General features: G+C 55.8%; 5 protein-coding genes across 5 annotated transcripts; 2 read left to right on the top strand and 3 right to left on the bottom strand.

Annotated features, from left to right (window-relative positions):
- Window positions 1-727: 727 nt before the first annotated feature.
- GGS23DRAFT_579510 (uncharacterized protein) lies at window positions 728-1,628 on the top strand. The gene has a single exon (XM_051517062.1). It carries the CDS (start codon window positions 1,076-1,078, stop codon window positions 1,289-1,291), a length of 216 nt encoding a protein of 71 aa, XP_051369628.1. The 5' UTR covers window positions 728-1,075; the 3' UTR covers window positions 1,292-1,628.
- Window positions 1,338-2,479, bottom strand: GGS23DRAFT_216844 (uncharacterized protein). Its single transcript, XM_051511932.1, has 2 exons — window positions 1,606-2,479; window positions 1,338-1,511 (listed from the first exon to the last, which is right to left on the bottom strand). Exons 1-2 carry the CDS (start codon window positions 2,292-2,294, stop codon window positions 1,385-1,387), a joined length of 816 nt encoding a protein of 271 aa, XP_051369627.1. The 5' UTR covers window positions 2,295-2,479; the 3' UTR covers window positions 1,338-1,384.
- Window positions 2,480-5,745: 3,266 nt separating this feature from the next.
- GGS23DRAFT_216716 (uncharacterized protein) lies at window positions 5,746-6,466 on the top strand. The gene has a single exon (XM_051511931.1). The coding sequence runs from the start codon at window positions 5,835-5,837 to the stop codon at window positions 6,372-6,374; it is 540 nt and encodes a 179-aa protein (XP_051369626.1). The 5' UTR covers window positions 5,746-5,834; the 3' UTR covers window positions 6,375-6,466.
- An 846-nt stretch (window positions 6,467-7,312) lies between these two features.
- On the bottom strand, window positions 7,313-8,889 carry GGS23DRAFT_606674 (soluble quino protein glucose dehydrogenase; the record flags this gene model as incomplete). Its single annotated transcript, XM_051519931.1, has 4 exons — window positions 7,313-7,547; window positions 7,657-8,048; window positions 8,122-8,514; window positions 8,605-8,889. The coding sequence occupies 4 exons, from the start codon at window positions 8,887-8,889 to the stop codon at window positions 7,313-7,315; spliced, it is 1,305 nt and encodes a 434-aa protein (XP_051369625.1).
- Window positions 8,890-13,203: 4,314 nt separating this feature from the next.
- On the bottom strand, window positions 13,204-16,664 carry GGS23DRAFT_599126 (uncharacterized protein; the record flags this gene model as incomplete). The annotated part of the gene is made up of 2 exons (XM_051518881.1): window positions 13,204-13,227; window positions 13,320-16,664. 2 exons carry the CDS (start codon window positions 16,662-16,664, stop codon window positions 13,204-13,206), a joined length of 3,369 nt encoding a protein of 1,122 aa, XP_051369624.1.
- Between the last annotated feature and the right edge of the window lie 1,666 nt (window positions 16,665-18,330).

The following is an 18,330-nucleotide window of genomic DNA, read 5'->3' as shown; positions in this document are numbered from 1 at the left end:
GCGAAGCGGATTTGCTACTAAATCTGCTACCGTTACCTGCGGGATGGTGTGCCCCGGTCCCAGCTTCTCGGCCGTGCATCTGTTGGTTGAGGCTGATGTGGCGGAATGCTCGCTGCGGCAGTCTGAATCCTCTCCTCTGAACCAGCGGATCTGAGCACAATGTCGGTTCGCTTCCACACTTACCGCATGCCGGATCGAGAAGCTGAGCGAGTAGCGTCATCCATCTCCCGCATATATAGTAGTTGTCTTACCCGCGCGTTTGGTTCTCGGGTGGCTGCTAGGTACTAGCTCAGACGGAACGACGCAGAAGTCCGCCGCAGCTGGGATGCCACACAATCTGGCCCAGACAGATAGAAAGACACACACATGTGCCTGTGTATGTAGACTTGGGCCAAGAACTGCTCGTTCTAGGGCGTCTTCTTCTGATTCGCTTGCTAATCAGTAGACGCATACAAGTTAGTCTGGCCAAGTTATCTCCCCATATTCTCGGTCTTCCTAACCAGACCAGACTAGCCCAGAGGAGCTAAAGAGCTGGGCGAACATAACACTTGGTGATTGCGTGTGTGTGTGTGTGTGTGTGTGCGCATACTACCCGTCGTGTGGCTATGAAAGGGCCGCGGAGCCATCCCGTGTGCATCAGTAAAGGCCAATCGTCGTGGGAGTAAATCATCGTGGCCTGGAGAGGTGCGAGATACGCGGGCCGGAACTGCGAAGGCGAGATTTCAGCTGTGCCAAGGTGGTTTACTGTTTTTCTTATTTTTCTTCTATCTCTCTACCTGTACCCGCACGCCGTGATCCTCGTAGAAACACCCAAAAAGACATGTAACGAGTTGTGCAAGCCAGTGTGCCGCGTCTGGGAACGCCCGGAGAACAGGTTCGCCTCATATCCCACCCTGTTTCCTTTTCCTCGCCGCGCTCCGGTCCGCCCACGACACTCTAAGCGCGAAACTCCAAGTCGCCGACCCGACCCCCGTTTAGATACAATGCATCGACATGGCCGAGGCCGGGAATTATGATGGACAGAGCGATGCGTCGAGTGACAAGAGATCAGATTTCCGTCTCATAGTGATGTTGTATGTATCATCATGGCTCATGCTGGCTAGTATATAGCTGGGTATGGGCAATGCTATCTGTGTATTTCTTCCCCCCCCCTCCCTTCTTTTTGACGATAGCTGGTTTTTCTCCTGTCCCTGTGCCGCTTCTTCTCTCGTGGTATCTCTTCGGCGACCCGTCCCGAAATGTAATTAAATATAAAAAACGACCGTATATCTCTCCTGAGTACTCCCAGTAGAAAAGAGAGGAACAAACAACACAAAAAACGAATAAAGAAGCAAGCAAGCAAGAGGGAGGCAGGGATCGTTAGCAACTTGGGATCGTTCGCGCCCTATAATTGCAACCGCCCGACGGGGTGGTCCCTCTCGTATATGTCTTGCATCGTCAATTGGATCCCGACGACCTTGGCCTCGAAGAATTGGAAGAGCTGGAAGAAGGCGACGATGAATTCGAAGGAGCTGCACGCGCGCGCGAACCGCGGTCAGCAACGCGCTCTCGCCACGGGCCCCTCACAGCCGAGCCCGGCAGAGGGGAAGAGGGAAGAGGACTTACACAAGCGAGGCGATCAAGCCTATGGTCGGCGACCAGAGGCCGACGTACCTGGATCCCCACCACGGGTACATGATGTGCACCGAGTAGACGAGGAAGCCGAGGGTGGGGATGGCGAGCAGCAGGTCGATGATGGTGAACTGTATGCGCTTGGTGCGGCGGCGACGCGCGCCGTCGTCCTCGTCGGGCCCGCCGAAGGAGACGATGGTCCGGCCGTTGACGGCCAGGGTGATGGGAGGCAGGCCGACGGTGCGCCGCGGCGACGGCCAGTAGGCGTAGCCGAGTATGCTGCACAGGCCGTGGGAGAGGTTCCAGAACAGGGTCAGCCAGCAGAGCGAGAAGAGCACCTTGTGCTCCCACGGCCACCAGCCGGCCTCGATCGTGGTGTGTATCCGGGTCACCGTCGCGAAGCCCAGGATCGCGTTGAAGAGCCGCGGTATGGCGATTAGGGGCACGTCGATCCGCGTCGCGCCGGCGTCGTGGCTGCTGCTGCTGCCGCCGCTGCTGCTTCCGCTACCTCCGGCGCCGCCAGCGCTGCTGTGGGTGCTGCCACCGTTTTCGCATTTCTCGCATGAGCAGCTGTATATCGTCGACCGGTCGCTATGTATCGCGACGACGTGGTCTGAGGACACGCGAGTGTTGGCCGCGGTCTGCGGGCTCCGGCTGCGAGGTGTCGAGGACGAGGCCGACATGATGATCGAGGGTTATTCTGTCGGCGACGCGACTCTGTTTCTCTCTTCTCTCTCCTCAATTGGTCCCTCGGTTTCCGCCTCCTTGTTTTTTTTCTTTTCCCTTCCTTCTTCTGTTCTTCTTCCTCCTATTTTCTCTGACCGGCTCTCTCACACTCTCTCTGTGTCCTATCTTTCTGTCGGCTCTAATTGATTAACCGCTCACAAGGGAAGAGTCCGTTTCCGTGCCGCCCGTTCCGTCCGTTCGCCCTGACCCGTTCCGACGCGCAACGTGTTTCCGTGTAAGCAGAGCAAGCAATGGAGAAGGGAGGCGAAGAGAGGGGGGAAGAAAGAAAAAAGAAAAGAAAAGGGAAGAAAAAGACGCCGGAATTACACTAAATATCGCAAGCAACGGCTACGTGTATACATATATACGGGTGTAAGTAAGTGAATATGTGAGCGTGTGTGTATGTGTGTAGGCGTGTGTGTTGTATGTGTATGAGTGTATGTATATAGGTAGGTATGTAGGTGTGTAGGTGTGTATGTGTGTGTGTAGGTATGCGCAGGTGTGTATGCAGCATGCGGTCGAACGTGGGCTTCCCAAGATCTAGAGCGTTTCCGTCGAGATGGCGGAGGCAGAAAAGGGCGAAATACCACTTGGCTCTCAGGAGAGACGAGCGTAGCCGGCGTAGGCGGGCGCAGTGGTGGTGGAGGCGGTGGTGAGAAGTAGTGTGCCAGGCCCAGCAGATTCGCCCGTCCTAGATAAAAAGGGGTTGATGGGAATTTGGTTGAGTGTTAACGGTCTAGCTTCGCTCGACAAATTTCAGATGGGCCTCTGCGCGCTGCTCACCCCCGGACTCTCTCTTGACAGAGAGAGAGAGAGAGAGAGAGAGAGAACATGGATCGTGGGCACTACGCTCGGTTTGAGTCTAGCAGCGTCTCTCCCCTTAGTCAGAATATCGACGGGTAATAATAACAACAACGATAACGGCAGCATTAGTAGCAATAATAAGAACCCCTGCCGGAGTGGGTATACATATTTCTGGGAACCCACTGGGCCCTCACCCACCCACCCGTTTAGCTACTTACGAGTACTCGGTTGACTGTAGCTAGTAGTAGTAGGTAGCAGCAGCAGCAGCAGCAGCAGCAAGCTCTCTCTGTCTCCCTGTCTCTGTCTCTGTCTTTGTCTCTCGGTTAAAAAAAGAAACACACATTTGAAGCAACTAACTCGCTGCACTCTCTATAGGAGGTAGCCAGCATGGCACGCACGTACATACATACACGTACGTATACATATGTGGTTGGATATATAGATGGATGTACATGCCGGAGAGTGCGTACGCCTGGGATCTGTGTAAATTATGGCTATGTAGGCATGTATATGCGTAATGTCTCCCTGCCCGATGTACGTGTAGAGGTAATAGGTAATGTCTATGCGGTATAACTCTCTACACCCCTACATCCCTACAACCCCTACAACTCCTACACACAGAGTACGTGCTGGTACGTGCTAAAGAGGTGTACCTACATGGCGTCGCGTTCCTTGCCCTTGTGTCTCAACCTCGCCTCTCGAAGGATTCTCCCTGGGCAAAACTACCTTGGGGGCTATGCCGGTTGCCCTTCACGTACGTGTAGTTGTTTCTAATGCAGCCTGGGCCGCCTGGTTCCGGTTCTGGTCATGTCACGCCAAGTCTTGAGTTATCACCTTCTCCATTCCGCCTTTGCGGCTGGCTCTCCCGTCTCTGTCTCTCTTTTTCTTCTCGCTCTCCGCCGAGGTGTCGGATTTAAATTCGGGCGTGTCTGAGGAGACGCCTCTGTGCAAGGACTCGGAGACAAAGAGAGTCGCGGCGTCATAATTATCCCTGCTCATCCTCTGGTACCGCCACACGTGGGAAGGAGGAAAAAAACAGGAGAAAAAAAAGGCGGCCGAGGATGTTATGCCTAGGGTGGAGGAACCGGGGGGGGGGGGCTATCAGCTAAGCTACATGTAGACTGGCAGGGCTTGGTCTGTTGATTAGGTGCTACGGGATTCCCCATCGCGCCCATCGCGGAGTTCTGAAGATCTTAACGGCTGGCTGGCTGGCTGGCTGGCTGGTTGTGACTCGAGAAACCGACTTATTCACACATTGCCTACATAACCTGCTCATCTCATCTCTCCTTTCCCCCACCAGGTATGTATGAGTATATAGGCACCATCTGTTGCTAATAGAAATCCACGCGTGCTCTCTCGCTATGTTTCCCACTCTCCCGAGATGCAATCGATGAGTGGGTGGGTTGAATGAAGAGGGTAATCAACAGACGACCCATCTTGATCACCCCCCCCACACACACTCCTCCTCCTCATCGTCGTCGCTCATTTTTATGTATCGTCATTTCTGTCGGCCCCCCCCCTTCACCCCTCCTCACCCCTCCTCCACCTCTCGCGGGAACCTGCAGCGAGATTCTCACAACATTTCCACCTAATATCAGCCACATGTTCGACACAAGATCGTCCCGATCGACTCTGCTCCGCCCCAACTTAGGCGGACTGATCCGTCGGAGAGGGAGAGAAATGCCTATCTCAGACAAGGCGGTTCTCAGGCAACAGCCAACCTGTGCATGGTTCTAAAGTGCTTGGTTCCAGAGGGCATATCTACACACATATACATCGCCTATGAGGTAAGTACATAGATCAGGTCGTCAGATGAATCAACCCTCTCTCTGCGGGCTGCTGCCCCCTCCCCCTCCTCTTCTGTTGTGTCTCCTCTTCCAGACACCGAGAGACTAGCCAACAGGGCGTAGTGAAGGATTCTTGCTTGCACAGCATGCGAAACGCCATCCTCATCCTCCCTCGTGGCTAGCGGGACGTCAGAAAAACACGCGATTCCACAGTAGCCAGTAGGTTAGGCGTGTGTGAGCGAGGGTGGGTGTGATTTTATCTGCATAGATCAAGACGACCCAAGCCGTCGTTCCCCCCCAGGCATGGCTCTAGTGCAGAGCCAAGCAGCCGAAAGATATAGACAGAGGGAGGGGACTTCCCAAGCCATAAGGTGCCTCCATACAGGGGGGGAAGAACAGAGGAGTTTCAGCCTGCCGATATCCCGAGATGTCGTCGCGTCAGCCAGAGGCTATCGCCGGGTTGGCTGCTAATTTGGTGCTCGACACTCGTCACGTACAATGCCTAGAAGTTTTGGGGACGGGGAGGTGAAGCCACCATGGTAGAACGATACCGGCACACATTCACACTCATACACATACTCATACACCTACGTATACATAGGTATACTATGTATACATACACCCATGCATGCGTGCACTCGCTCAAAGCCTTACGAGCACCTCACCTCCCCAAGTGTCTCGGAGAGCTCGGAGAGACAACACAGTACAGGCCTCCCCCAGATAAGTAGGTAGGCGAGGGGGGGTGCATAGGTACATAATGGCACAGCACGGCACAGCACCACTCCCACTCACGATCCGAGAACCAGATCCAGTCGCGCGTCCTTGGCTCTCCAATCGTCCCCTCTCGCCCATCGAGAACACGCTGCTGCTCGGCTGCGGAAAACTCTGGAGACGCCTCCATCGCACATGGCCGTCATCGATTGCGTCATCTACGGCAAGGCCAACAGAAAGCGACGTCGATCGACGCGGGCTGCCCTCTACCCGGTGCTGGCCGGCGTTGCTTGCGCGTTGCTTGCTCGCTGTTGGCATCAGCCCGGCTGTGAGCATCTCGACAAGCTATCGCCTAGTAGTACGCTACCAACTCGTCCCGAGACTCCGCGCTCGTCGCTAACAAGCGTAAGCGACTGGTTGAAGCGCTATCCTCTCAGGAGGGGGACGCTAGAGAAGTCCTCGACGTCTGACGGAATGGAGCGGCTTCTAGGGTCATCGACGGCCTCGATGATGAAGTTGCCTACATTATGCTCCGAGCTCCCGTCGCCGAGGCCGGCTCATTTAGGTTGGGTCGCGGCGCATTCGATTTCTAGTTACGTACGGAGATGGGATGGCCGCCGCGTTCCTCATGCCATCACGAGGTGTCTCTCCGGTACTTCTCAGCCTCCGGATGCTCCCATCGAGCAAATCATTTCACTCCAACCAACAGCCTCGGTCTCGGTGATCCCTCTGTAGGTATGTACATAATATCATGCTTTCACTCGGCTCTGGATTGTACATCCCAACCGGACTGGTCGCATGGCTGCAACCGTCACATTTGATCCCCCATCGACGCCCCCAAATACACCCACGGTCATCGAGACGCTCGTGGCTCCCGGGCTTGCCGAGCCTCTTCCCCTTGGAGCTATCACGACACCTCTATGCACACAGTACTCAGGACCGTCGGGGATAGAGGCTATCCAAGCGAACCAATGCGGCTCGCCACATCCTCCGCGTCAGCAAATGTTCATGCGACGGCCCCCGTTCGTCTTATATTTACTAGCCGTGACAAGGGTGACGTAACTCCCGGTAGGTGGACGTCCACGTTGCTACGTGAGCGTCTCTCTCTCTTTATATATGTATAGGTATATATGTATGTGTATATGTATGTGCATGTACACGCGGCTCCGGTAGTGAGTACACCGTAGGCCCGACAAAAAGTGAATCCGGCACGCTCAAGGCAAGGTTTATACCGTGTCTCGCTGGAGACGATTCTTCAAGCGACAACGCCGCGCGCCACCTTTACGTAGCCTATCACACCTGTCAGCAGATCGGCAAGGGCTGGAGTGGGAGTGATATCTCGTGTGTTTCAGCCCGAGATCACTCGCATCGCTGCTCACTCGACCTCTCTACTCGAAACGGCACGTTATGCCCGACCTCGATAGCACCAACTTGACGTCGGCTCGAGGCGTGCTGGCGGGTAAGCTGAATTCATTTCATACACGCCTCCATACGGCATCCGAGCGCGAGACACCGACGACGTAGGATTAAGGAATTACAGCCACGCGAGTGTCGGTGATATATTTGCAGCAACAGGACTTTTTCTCAGCCTCGAGCACTCCAGCAACCCCATCCCGACGAAAACACAGGTCGCAACGTCTCCCCCCTTCCTCGAGGAACCAACCAGTCGCGACTTATGCGCCGGTGATAACATAGAGCTCTCCCGTTGAATCACTCGTCATGTAGAGGCGGCCGCCGTCGTCGAATGCGAGTCCTGTGGGCCGGAAGCAGGCTCCGGGGCACAAATTGTTGTCTTCGTTCTGCAGGATGTATTCCACCGCCTCGTCGGAGGAGGCGACGTCGACGGCAGGCTGGCCACCGGTGAAGTTGATCCTGCCCACGCGGTATCCATCAGGGGGTGAGCGGTTCCTACAGAAAGAGGGGTTAACGGTCGGCAGACCCTTCACACATAAACACTACTCCCTCGAACTCCTTTTCTCGGGGGAACGACAGAGGGCCAAGGGGGGATGCCGCTTACCAGCTTCCGTGGAACGCAATGAAGGCAGCACTCCCATCCGCTTTCACCTTGATGTCGAGGGGGGCGTTGTGAGACGGGAAGGCGATGCGTGGCCCCTCGCGCTCCGAGCGGCAGAAGTTGTCGATCTCGCCCAGGTCTTCGGACCCGGTCACCTCTACGAAAGGGGTCGTGTCCACTCCGCCAAACTGCGAGCCGCGGGTGATCTCGCTGCCCTGCGGGATGCCCGTGGTCTGCCAGGCGGAAAAGCACACGGGGTATCCGTAGTTGGCGCCCTTCAGGGGGCTCGCCTCGTCGCTGACCGCGCCGTGAAAGTTGAGCTCCTCCGCCGGGTTCTCCAGGTGCACGTCCACGCCGTTGCGGTGGATGTTGTCCGCCGAGTTCTCCACGGACCACTGGCGGGAAGAGAGAAAAAAAGACGATATTAGTTCACGCAGCAAGATAACCGGGGGAACGCAGGCACCGTACGATATTACCAGTTGTAAGATCCTCGTCGACGCCAACCGTGTTCCTCAGACCCCATCCGAACACCTCGCCCTCCGTATTGAAGTCCTTCGGGCTCTCCGACGCCAGCAAGTCTGAGATGTAGAAAGACTTAATGATGCTCTTGCCAGACGCCGCGTCGACGGTGGAATTATCGATGTTGCCGTCGGAACCACGCGATATCAACAAGGTGTCTGGGGCGGTGAGCGGGGCGAGGAGCGTCCTTGTGATGTGACCCCCGCTGGACATGCCCCCTATTATCGACCTTCCTTCTCCGACCGTCCCCGCCGCGGCGTCGTAGGGGTAGGCATAAACATCAGACGGGCTAGACACGAACAATGTCTTGCCATCTTGGCTTATCGCGATGCCGTGATTCAGCTAAAAAGGCGCGTGTGAGCATTCGGTCTCTCTCTCTCTCTCTCTCCAGACCCTCCCAGATACAGGTACTGCAGGCACCCCGACACTTACCGAAGGGTCGGGGATCAACGGTCCGCTAGAAGCCACGCAGACCTCGCCGTCGGTCTCGCTCAGGACGACCCGCCGGACGCCGGCCCGGTTGGCTTCGACGACGAGCAGATTCCCAGCCGCGTCCACGGCAAGGTGGCGCGGGTAGCCCAGCCCGTTCAGAAGGACCCGAGCAGTGTAGCCGCTGCTCAGCTTGAGCGGCGCCGAGGGCTCGATAAAAGGGCAGTTCTGGGCTGCGGTTGCCGACGCGAGCAGCCCGAGAGGGCCGAGGATCCTAAATGCGACCATTGCTGGCATGTGTGCCGTGTCTGGAGGTAGGTGGATATTTCTCGTGTGTCTAGAAGCAGGCGAGTCGTCGTCGTTGCCCCAGGGATGGTGAATACGGAAAGTTCGAAAATACCGTCCCTCGCTCGACCATATATACCGCTATGTGCGGAAACGTGGTCCAAGTTTATAGGCATATATCGCCGTTCCTCGGACCCATCAAGACAAACTAAAATGGAACAAGTGAAGATCCTCCACGGGGTGCGTTCCGCATCACGTCACATCGTCGAAGCTCTCACCAAGCTAGGGATGGCGGTGGGATCCTGTAGTATCATGGGAAAGGGATGGAGAGGCCGAGCCGGATATTGAGGTTTCACCCGCGACGACTTTTCCCCATAACCGGCAGCCTTAGTCGATATACGTGTCTAACTCTAGCAAGCATCAGGCCTTGTCGATCCCTGGACATCACCGCGCGCATTTTCAGGGGATGGGCCCCCCAGGGGGACTTGGCGGGCAGGGGGATAGGGAAAGAGAGAAGCGGCAGTCGTCGTGACGTAGGGAGTGGTCCGGCAGAACCGATTGGACTCTCTCGGCGTTGTCTGCGCCAACATGTCGGTCCGTAGTCTCGATTCCCGCGGTTGGTGCTAGAGGGAAAAGGGTAAGAGAGAATTCACGTACCTAGCGTCGATGGAACGATATACCGGGCTTAAGCATCACCCCCGCCTCTAGACGGCGAATTTGTTTCCTCAACTTGGATGCGTGCCCAGGTTTTACCGCGTCGAGAAATTCTCCGGTGCGAAGAGGAATACGGAGTTGCCGCAAAACGCGCTCCTCTCTTGCGTGTCTGCGTCTCTAACGCGTTCCCCGACGTGTTATAGACTCTGGGAGAGCCCGTGCAGGAAAAGGGACAGGAAGAAGTATCTGCGTCTCGAGATATCGACGGGTGCCTCACCTCTGCAGACGAGCTTAAGAGAGTCAGTCCCTCGTATCACGAGGTGTCAGGGCCGAGGAACCTAAGGAAGCGTATACGACCAGTGCTAACCGGGATCCAAGGAGGAGATGCATATGCGGACAACTTTTCGTGTGCGTAGGCATGTGTGGGACGAGTGTCTTGATAATAACATGGCTTCGTATAAACAAGCCAACCGGAGAATGAATCAATCCTCTTGTAGCTGATACAGGGGATGCTGGAAGGGGATTGGTCAACGAGCATAGCGTCGCCGGCTTGCAACGAGGGACGATGTAACTATGGCAAGCGATAGTGATCCGAGGACGAGAACCAACAGACACAGTTCTCTGGGAAACGATTTCGTTACATATATGATGCTTCAGATGTAGGGATGCGTGCCGGTGGGCGGTATCTCACGTGTGGGAATTCTCGAGTCCATTTGAAATTTCACATAGTATAATTATCGTCTCGTCAACACTTCCCTCTGTCGGCGGACTTTCACGTAATATAAGTTAAGGCAAATGTCGTATATACCTATATACAGACACACGACAAGCAATCTATCATCCTTCTTATGTCTCTCTCCCTCTCAGTAGTGTCTCAACCCTTTGCTATGCACTATCTATTACTATCACCTCGCTACAGACTGCTCTTGGCTCCCGTCCATTCCATACTCACCCGGATTAATGGGCCACCCCGAAAGCGTGGCATAACTAGATAACTACCCGCGTCTTCTACCGCTGCCCGGTCCACTTGCCTCACGCAGTGCGTATAATCTACCTACTTCGAAGACTCGCCTGTAGGAGGCATCGGGCTTCCGGGAATATCAAATGCCTTTATTGGGCATAAAATGGATTGTTAGCTCTCTCCCTGATTCCTACAGTCCATCGAGTTCAACGAGCCAAGGGGTCGGGCAATCAGGCTCGATTCTAACCCCTCCCGATAACATCTATGAATACGTAGTTGTTGCTAGTTTTGTCTCTACCACCCCTGATTTCTGGGAATACTGTTACGGGCCTCTTTACTGTCCTCCTCTGCTTCTGCTCTAGAGACTCCCCTTTCCAGGCCAATTTATATCGACTTTATCCTTAAGATTCTCATAAACAACAGCCGTCATGTGTTATACCATAAATATTGCACAAACTTCTTTCGCCTTCCCCTAGCTGCCATAGCGACCTAATCACCGAGCATGATTGCTACGGTCCTGCTGTTGTGATTAAATCTAAGAGTGCTATTTCTCTCTTGTTACGGCCCTGAGGATATGCACTATCCTCTGCCATTCTCTTTTTACTTCTTCAGTTACTTGGAAATTTCACCTCTAGTGGCCATGGCCGTTGTAGGCGCGAGTCCATCTGGACTCCCCTCCTCTCCTTCAGTACAGAGGACATACTACCTGTCGAGCTCATCGACGTCTCGTTCATCTTCTTACTGCCTACCTACCTTTCTTACCCATAAACAAATTTCCTCATTAGATGCGAATACTCGCATTAGTCGCAACCCTTCATTGGACACGAGTCCTCTAACCAGGTGCGTATCTCTCCCCTTCTTGTCAAATTGTTTGATTCTTCTGGTCTTATGACACACCCCCTGTCTGCATGTCCCATCTGTATCCGTCATCCATACCCTCCATCCATATCAGCAGTCCTCAGTCCCGAAGAGACATCCGCAGCCAAGCCGCAGCCATGGCCCGATCGGAGGAGGTCAAGGAGAAGCACCGGCTGTGGCATATCAAAAAACAGGCGCTCATCGGGGTTCGAAAAAAGCTGGCTAGCCACCCGTCCGTCGAGGGCTTTTCTCTAGAGGACTAGTAGCAGCTACGCGCCGATGCAACAGCTGCTGCCATGGCCAGACTGTAAGTCAACTTGCCCGCTGCGTTCCGCCGGCGATCTTCGCTAGTGTTGTCGCTAACGACGGCGCGGTCGTAGACGCCGATCAAACGGGCAAGGTTCCGCGGCCGAGCTGTCCACATCCGTGGCTCCAGCAGTTGTGGAGAACCGCTTGCGGGCCACCCCCCAAGCCAACAGCGGCGACGACAACGCGAGCGTCGCTAACACAACCCACGAGGTGCCTAGCCAAGGCACCGATCCCGTGGGCCACCGTGACGAGGGACCCGGAGCCGATGAGTCGCTCTCCATGCACGGGGCAGCCGTGAGTACGGCGATCGATGGGTTCATCGGCTTGAACCAGCTGCGCGCTAACGCCGCTGCCTCTGGAAACCGGGAAATCCTGGACCAGGCCAACGCGGCGCTGCGTGAAGCGCAGGAGGCCTCACGCCGTCTCTTCTAATGCTCACCGCGGGCGGACGACAGTGACGGAGATGGCCTCTCGGTCGTGGGGCGAACTCGATACCTAGGGACGCTTGACGGTAGTGCATCTACGGGGCACGATACCTCCCCTACAGAGTAAATACCCCTTTCCACTTAACCCTTGATACCGTTCCCCTAGTTTTTGTCACTGACGCAGTCAGGATAGAGATGCAGTCATATTAGTATCGCCGCCCCCCGGGTTCGACCAGGGCTTCCACGGAATAACGTCATTGTCAGCCACGGGCTTCCCCTCGATCGTCCGGTTTCTCCCACGACGAGGCTCTTGGCATTCCGCGGCTACATCTCACCGTCGTTCTCGGTAGACACGAATCATGGTCATAGTCATACATACTTCATAGATTGGGCTTTCGTTGAGAAGGCTTGATCCTATTATTCCCTCAGAACTACGCGAGAGTTATATCCTTTCCCCGTTAATACGTTCCATCCCTAACATCCAACTTCATTCCCCCACCCACGGTTGAGGACACACGCGACCTTGGGGATTGATTGATTACAAAAGTACCAAGCACCACATATTATGAGGTATCAGATTCCAGAGAGAAGGAGAGGATTATGTCCATGAAGGCAGAACCGTTGCTACATACTGACCCCATCCGGATTTAATTCAGCCCTTGGGGACTGTGTTCGCGGCCTAGACACCAACTTTTGCTACGGGCCAGACGCCGTTTTAGAGCCCTCCTGTATAATGCCCCGGACGATGACACCTGAGAACTAGACTACGTTGGTGGCCGTGCCAATAACCCATCCACACCCGCCCACGCCCGGCCCATTTTCCCAGTCAACTATTTCTCCCACCCCCTCCTTCCGCCTTCAACTCCGAGGCCAGCCCGACGAGCAAGCGGCATGCCTGTCCGCGTACCAAGTAGGAAAATGTAGGATGGGCAATGTGTCATGCTCAGGGCAGATTGGGAAAGAAAAGACTGTACAGAATATACAATAACCATGTGATGAAGCGCACCCAGGCTGGGGAGTAATGTAAAGTAGGTATCTATCGTGAAATCTCGTGAATGCGGAAGCGGCCATTTAGGCCGGTGATTAAAAGGGGACTTGGAAAAGAAAATGCTAGATGAACGCGCCGTGGTGAGTCTGCAAGTCAATTAGATCATGCCACCCGGGAGTCCTATGCCGGGGCGCTTCGCGCCTTGGGTGTTGACCGTCCTAGATGTGGGAGGTCCGACATGGACAGCAGGGTTGTTGACAGGACGCAATCTTCTACGGTCTAGCATTGCTTCCACGTCTCCGCGTCCCGCGTTTCCGTTTTCAAAGGCGGCCCGGGTGTGGGAAACATCCTGTCTCCGTCTTGGGTTGATGGGAGGCAAAGGCGGGGCAGTTCGGCTGTTGCTGCGGTCTCTATTCTGGTCTGCGTCGGGAGGCAGGGCAACCGTCGGAACTCGTGAGGTCTTCATCGACGTTGGGTCTGAAATGTCCATGGTTTTGACCCTACGCCTCGTAGGATCGTTCACGTTCGGGGGGGGATAGTCTTGACCGTGACTTGGTGACGGGAGCACCGGGCGGGGCGAAGAAGGAAGAGACCCCGGGGTCAATGGACCGTTGGGAGTGTACGGAGAGGGCATGGAGGCGGGCGAGGGCTGGCCAGGCTCGTAGCCGCGAGAGGTCTGAACCCGCAATTTGCTACCGGGCCCGAAATTAGGCCGGTTAGCTGCCGCGGAACCCGGATAGGGGTGGGGAGGCATTATGGGCGATCGTTTGATGTCCGTCCCAGGCAAGCCGGGAGAGCGCATCGGGGGGCGGGCACCGCTCGGCCCGGTTTGCACATTTAGATGAGAATTGGCGTTGTTCGCGGGATATGGCGGGCGACCGCTCGACCGGCCATCATTACTGGAGTCCGAATCACTTCTCCCGCGCTCGGCCCGTAGATGCTCTCGCGACCCGAACCTCTGAGGTCCCAGTATCAACTCTTCACTTGGTGGTCGCTGCTGGTAATGGTGTGCCGAGGGGGGGTTGCGCTCCCGACTAGGCGATGACTGTGTAAGCGGACGTTCCCTCGTTGGTGTCGATCTTGGCGAGTACGAGTCCGAGGTCGAGGCTTGAGGTTGATACTGGCGTCGAGTTTGCATTTCCATCTCCTTTACCCGCTGCAGTTCACGTCGTGCCTGTCTAAATGCGCGTAGACCGGCGTGGGGTTCCTCGGGACCTTCTCGCTCGTCGCGCTCAGCTGGCCTCACTTCCCGGAAGCCCTCCTCCCTTGCCGGTTCGCGCACGGGGCTTCCTGTTTGGGAACTACCCGAAGCCCCCAGCCCAAGCATCTTCATGGCCTTAGATTGATCTCGGCTTCTATCAATCAACGATCCCCGACTGGTCCGTGACTGCAGGGGACCCATCCCGGTCTGTCGGGTGTGTGGAGGCTGGTCCCTCGCGTCTGATGTGTCTCCTGGCTGGCCAAAGGGGGTAGAACGGCTGTCCGACTCGACATAGGTAGTTAACCGCTCACGTACCCGGCGAGCCCTGTCGGCCAGTTGGCTCGCGAATTCGTCTCGGTCATCGCGTCCTATGGGTATGATGCCGGAACTTGCGCTAGAGGTTAAGTCTTCGGACTCGGGCACGTTGGAGGATCGAGATTGAACATCTGCGAGAGGTTCGGTAACATCCAAGTCCAGAGTCCAGTCACGCCCGCCGTCTGCTAGGTCCCAAGGGCTCATACCTGTTCTCAAGTCGTCAAAGGCCCCGGTGGCCTCTGGCTCCGCCTGAAACCGCGAGTCGAGATCGTAAGTCTGAGGCAGGACCCCGTAGATCGACGAGCCGTTGCTATCACCCCGGAGATGCTGTCGAACCATGCCGCTCAGGCCGGCTCCCGTGACAGGACCTAAGGTGGGAGAATCTTCGGGAGAAAGATCTTTGGAGTCGGTGGCACGCGAAGACGTATTTTCTGGGGTTGATGGTTCATCGGCCGACTTTGCGGCACCGGAATCGCGAAGTGCCGGATGTTTACTGTCTGACGGGCGCCTAAGCAGGACCTGGGGAGATGCAAAGGGCTTAGGAGATACCGCGGGCGAGTAATCCGAGTCGTTTGGATCAGCTAGAAAAGATACCGGCACATCTTCCTTCACCGAAGGTTCGGCCGCAGTGGGTAGGGAGTCGGTATGAGGCGCCGATTCCTTCTTCTGAGTGGGCGATGATGACCTTGATACATCGGGCTCCTCGCGGGGCTTCTGGATGGGTGTCTCTCGTCCTTGCTGCCGCTGCAACTGCCGCTGGGCATATAGCGAATCGTCGTACGGCTGGGAGGGTTTCTGGAAGACACCTAAGGCGGTAGCTTTACCCCGATCGTTGGGGTGGATGGGGAGAATCGAATTTTCTTCTGTCTCGCTGATGGGTGGGCTCACAGGGGGTACTCCACCAAAGTCAGGTCGTATTCCCGTCGCACTAGGTATCCGGACGCCTAGATCCAGAGTTCCGGCGGAGGAGGCGGTGGTAGGGGGGCTCATCGATCGCAGGTTCGGCGCACTAGACTGGGCCAGGATCTTACGCTCGCTCCCCAGCCGCTCGGGAAATCCCACAGCTGTCGGCGACGGCGAATTTTGGACCAGGTCAGGCGTGCGGGTGCCGAAGGTCCGTTGTCGAGTCAGCGTGTCGATTCGCGACAATGCGAAGGACTGCTGCTCCTGGAGGTCGTGGTTCAGGCCGGGCTCGTATAATCGCCTGGCTCGTGTCACACCTCTTTCCGAGCTGGTGGTGGGGGCAGTCGACGGTTGCCAATCCTTGAGTGACGGGGTCCGTTGGGAGGTAACTGAGGTAGCGGCAGTCGAGTTTCTCGCCATGGATGGGATGGAGGATGTCGTGGACGTGGTCTCTCGCTTCCGATTATAACCGCCGACTGGGGATTCGGCGCGGAGAGCCTCTACGTCGCCCGAGCTCCGGTTGCTAGCGTCCTCTCGCTCCTCGTCGCCGTCGAACGATTTCCGTTCCTTCTCTTCCTGCCTCCACCTCTGAAAAGCCGACAGGGCCACGTCGTCGTCGTATAGAGCTCGACCACCCATACCGGATTTAGAGCCGGCTCCGGCTGTGATCTTGTAGATCTTCTGGCGCCCGCCGAACAGGTTGTTGCCCTCGTTAGGTTTGGGCCGTCCCATCATACTGTTGGCCGTTAAGGAATCTGCATCGTCCGAATTATATGAATTCTTGCGCGCAAAAGGAGCGGCCGCCTTGAGTGATTCCACTTCGGCGATGTCTCCCAAGCCACGGAATCCGCCATAGTCTAGCCGAGATTGCCTCTTGGGATACAGCACGCTGTCGTCACTAGCCTTGCCGATCTTGGTGTTAGGATCATCCTGTTCCCGCAACATGGAAAATCGTGCGGACAGGCCGGTCATCAGCAGACTCGTACGAAATTCGTCCGTGGACGGCAGCGCTGACGAAAGGTCGATCTCGACCTTATCGGGTTCCTGTGCCTTCTTCCCCTTCCTAAATGGCAGAAAAGTGAGAGAGGAATCAGACTCCTGCGAGGGCCGAGACAAAGCAGATGTCTCCTCCTTCACCCTCTTCTTGGTCCTGAACCGATTCATGGCGAGACGTCTCGATGTTGGTCTTTTTTAAGTGACAGCTAAGTAAACCACCTGAAAACTGAGTATCGATCCAATGCGTAATGAGTGACTTTGGATCGCGATTAGAGACGAGATATCAATATACCGCGCTCTGCATGCCGTTAACGAGTGAAGCGGGTGAGAAAGATCGACTGTAGTTGGATCCCAGTACGTGACATGGAGTAGGTAGGGCGGATCTAGACACCGGCGCAGGCGCAGGTTGTGAACTATTTCAAGGATTGGACAGCTTTCTCGCCTAAAACCGGAGAGATTTATGATCAGTCGGGCACTCGTCTATCTGGGTAAAAGAGGATGTCATGTGGGCAGCGTTAAGGGGTTCGTATCAGCGACCCGGGACCCGGACACACTTAGGGGTGGAGAGAGAGAGAGAGATTCGCTCCGCCTTCCAGAACTACAGAAACAAACACTAGCGCAAGAGGAAAAAGGGTCTGGAGTGAAGGGAAGAGAAGGTTGGGGAAACGACCGACGAAAACGTACCTGGCGACGAGCCGCTCTGTGTCGGATGCGTTTCACAGGCTGATGGAGGGGGGGAGGGGGAGGAAACCGGGGCTGCCCAGGGCAGGCAGAGCATGAATTGGGCGAGCCGGCGATCAGACAGCCGAATTGAGATGATCCCGTCTCTTTCTCGGAAAGAGCCAATGGAAACGCTCACCTCGAGGGGAGCGGAAGAAACGAAAAGGGACGCAAGGAGAGACTTGTGATGCCGTGCCGCGATGCGCAATAGCGGCGGCGGCAACAGTAATTGCGGTAGCACCAAAGAGGGCGATGGACGAGCGTTGTCGAAGTCGTACAGGTATCGATGGTTCCCAGGCACCACGGGCCGGCAGCACACGAATGCTGCAATCCGATAATGATGGGATGAGAGGACAATTGCCAAGGCTTCTCTTCTCGTGTGGATGGCGGCTTTCCTCGCTCCTCGCCGCCTTGGTAATCGGGTATCCTCGTGTGTTTCTTCTTCCTCCTTTTTGTTGGGGCACTTCTCCGCCTTTCCTGTTTTTATTTTCTTCCTGTTGATGCTGTCTAGTTTTCGAACGGCAGATACTCGATTCCAGGGAAGAGAATGGGACAAAACGATTGCCGGTGGTAGATCGATTCAGTTCGTCATCGGTTGGGCGGTCGCCTTGGGGGGATCAAAGGAGCGACTGTGGTAAGAGGTTGATGTCGAAGAAGACAAAAAAAAAAAACTTGGACAATAGTGAGAGACAGACCGTGTGTGTCGGAGAGAGGGAGAGGATAACAGAGCAGGGAAGGGTGTCGGAGGGTGAGAGAGGACGAGGGTAGCTGGGAGAGAAGAGCAAGGTAAAACGAGGATGAGGATCGAGCAGGTGGGCAAGTGAGCGACTAGGCTACCCAGACTTCTCGTGTCTCTCTCGTCAACTCAACGCGGACCAAGAATACCAGAACCAGAGCAGAGCAGGACCAGACCGGGTCTGATCAGGCGAGTGACGAGTCGAGACGAAAACGGGACCGGCGAGAGGGTGGAAATGAGGAAGAGGCCCTTTCGCTGGCGGCCCCTAAGGCGCTTGACAGGCCCTGACAGACAGGGCCGCTAAGGTGGACAGGGACGGGGGTGGCACGGAGCTGACATGTACCGCACATGTACATGGCGTCTCGTGGGCGCGCCTGT

The sequence above is a fragment of the Durotheca rogersii genome, assembly GCF_024521655.1.
Source record: "Durotheca rogersii strain YMJ 92031201 chromosome Unknown GGS23scaffold_21, whole genome shotgun sequence".
Classification (NCBI taxonomy): Eukaryota; Fungi; Ascomycota; class Sordariomycetes; order Xylariales; family Xylariaceae; genus Durotheca; species Durotheca rogersii.
The sequence above is the reverse complement of the archived record's forward strand: the minus strand, read 5'-3'. Positions and strand labels throughout refer to the sequence as shown.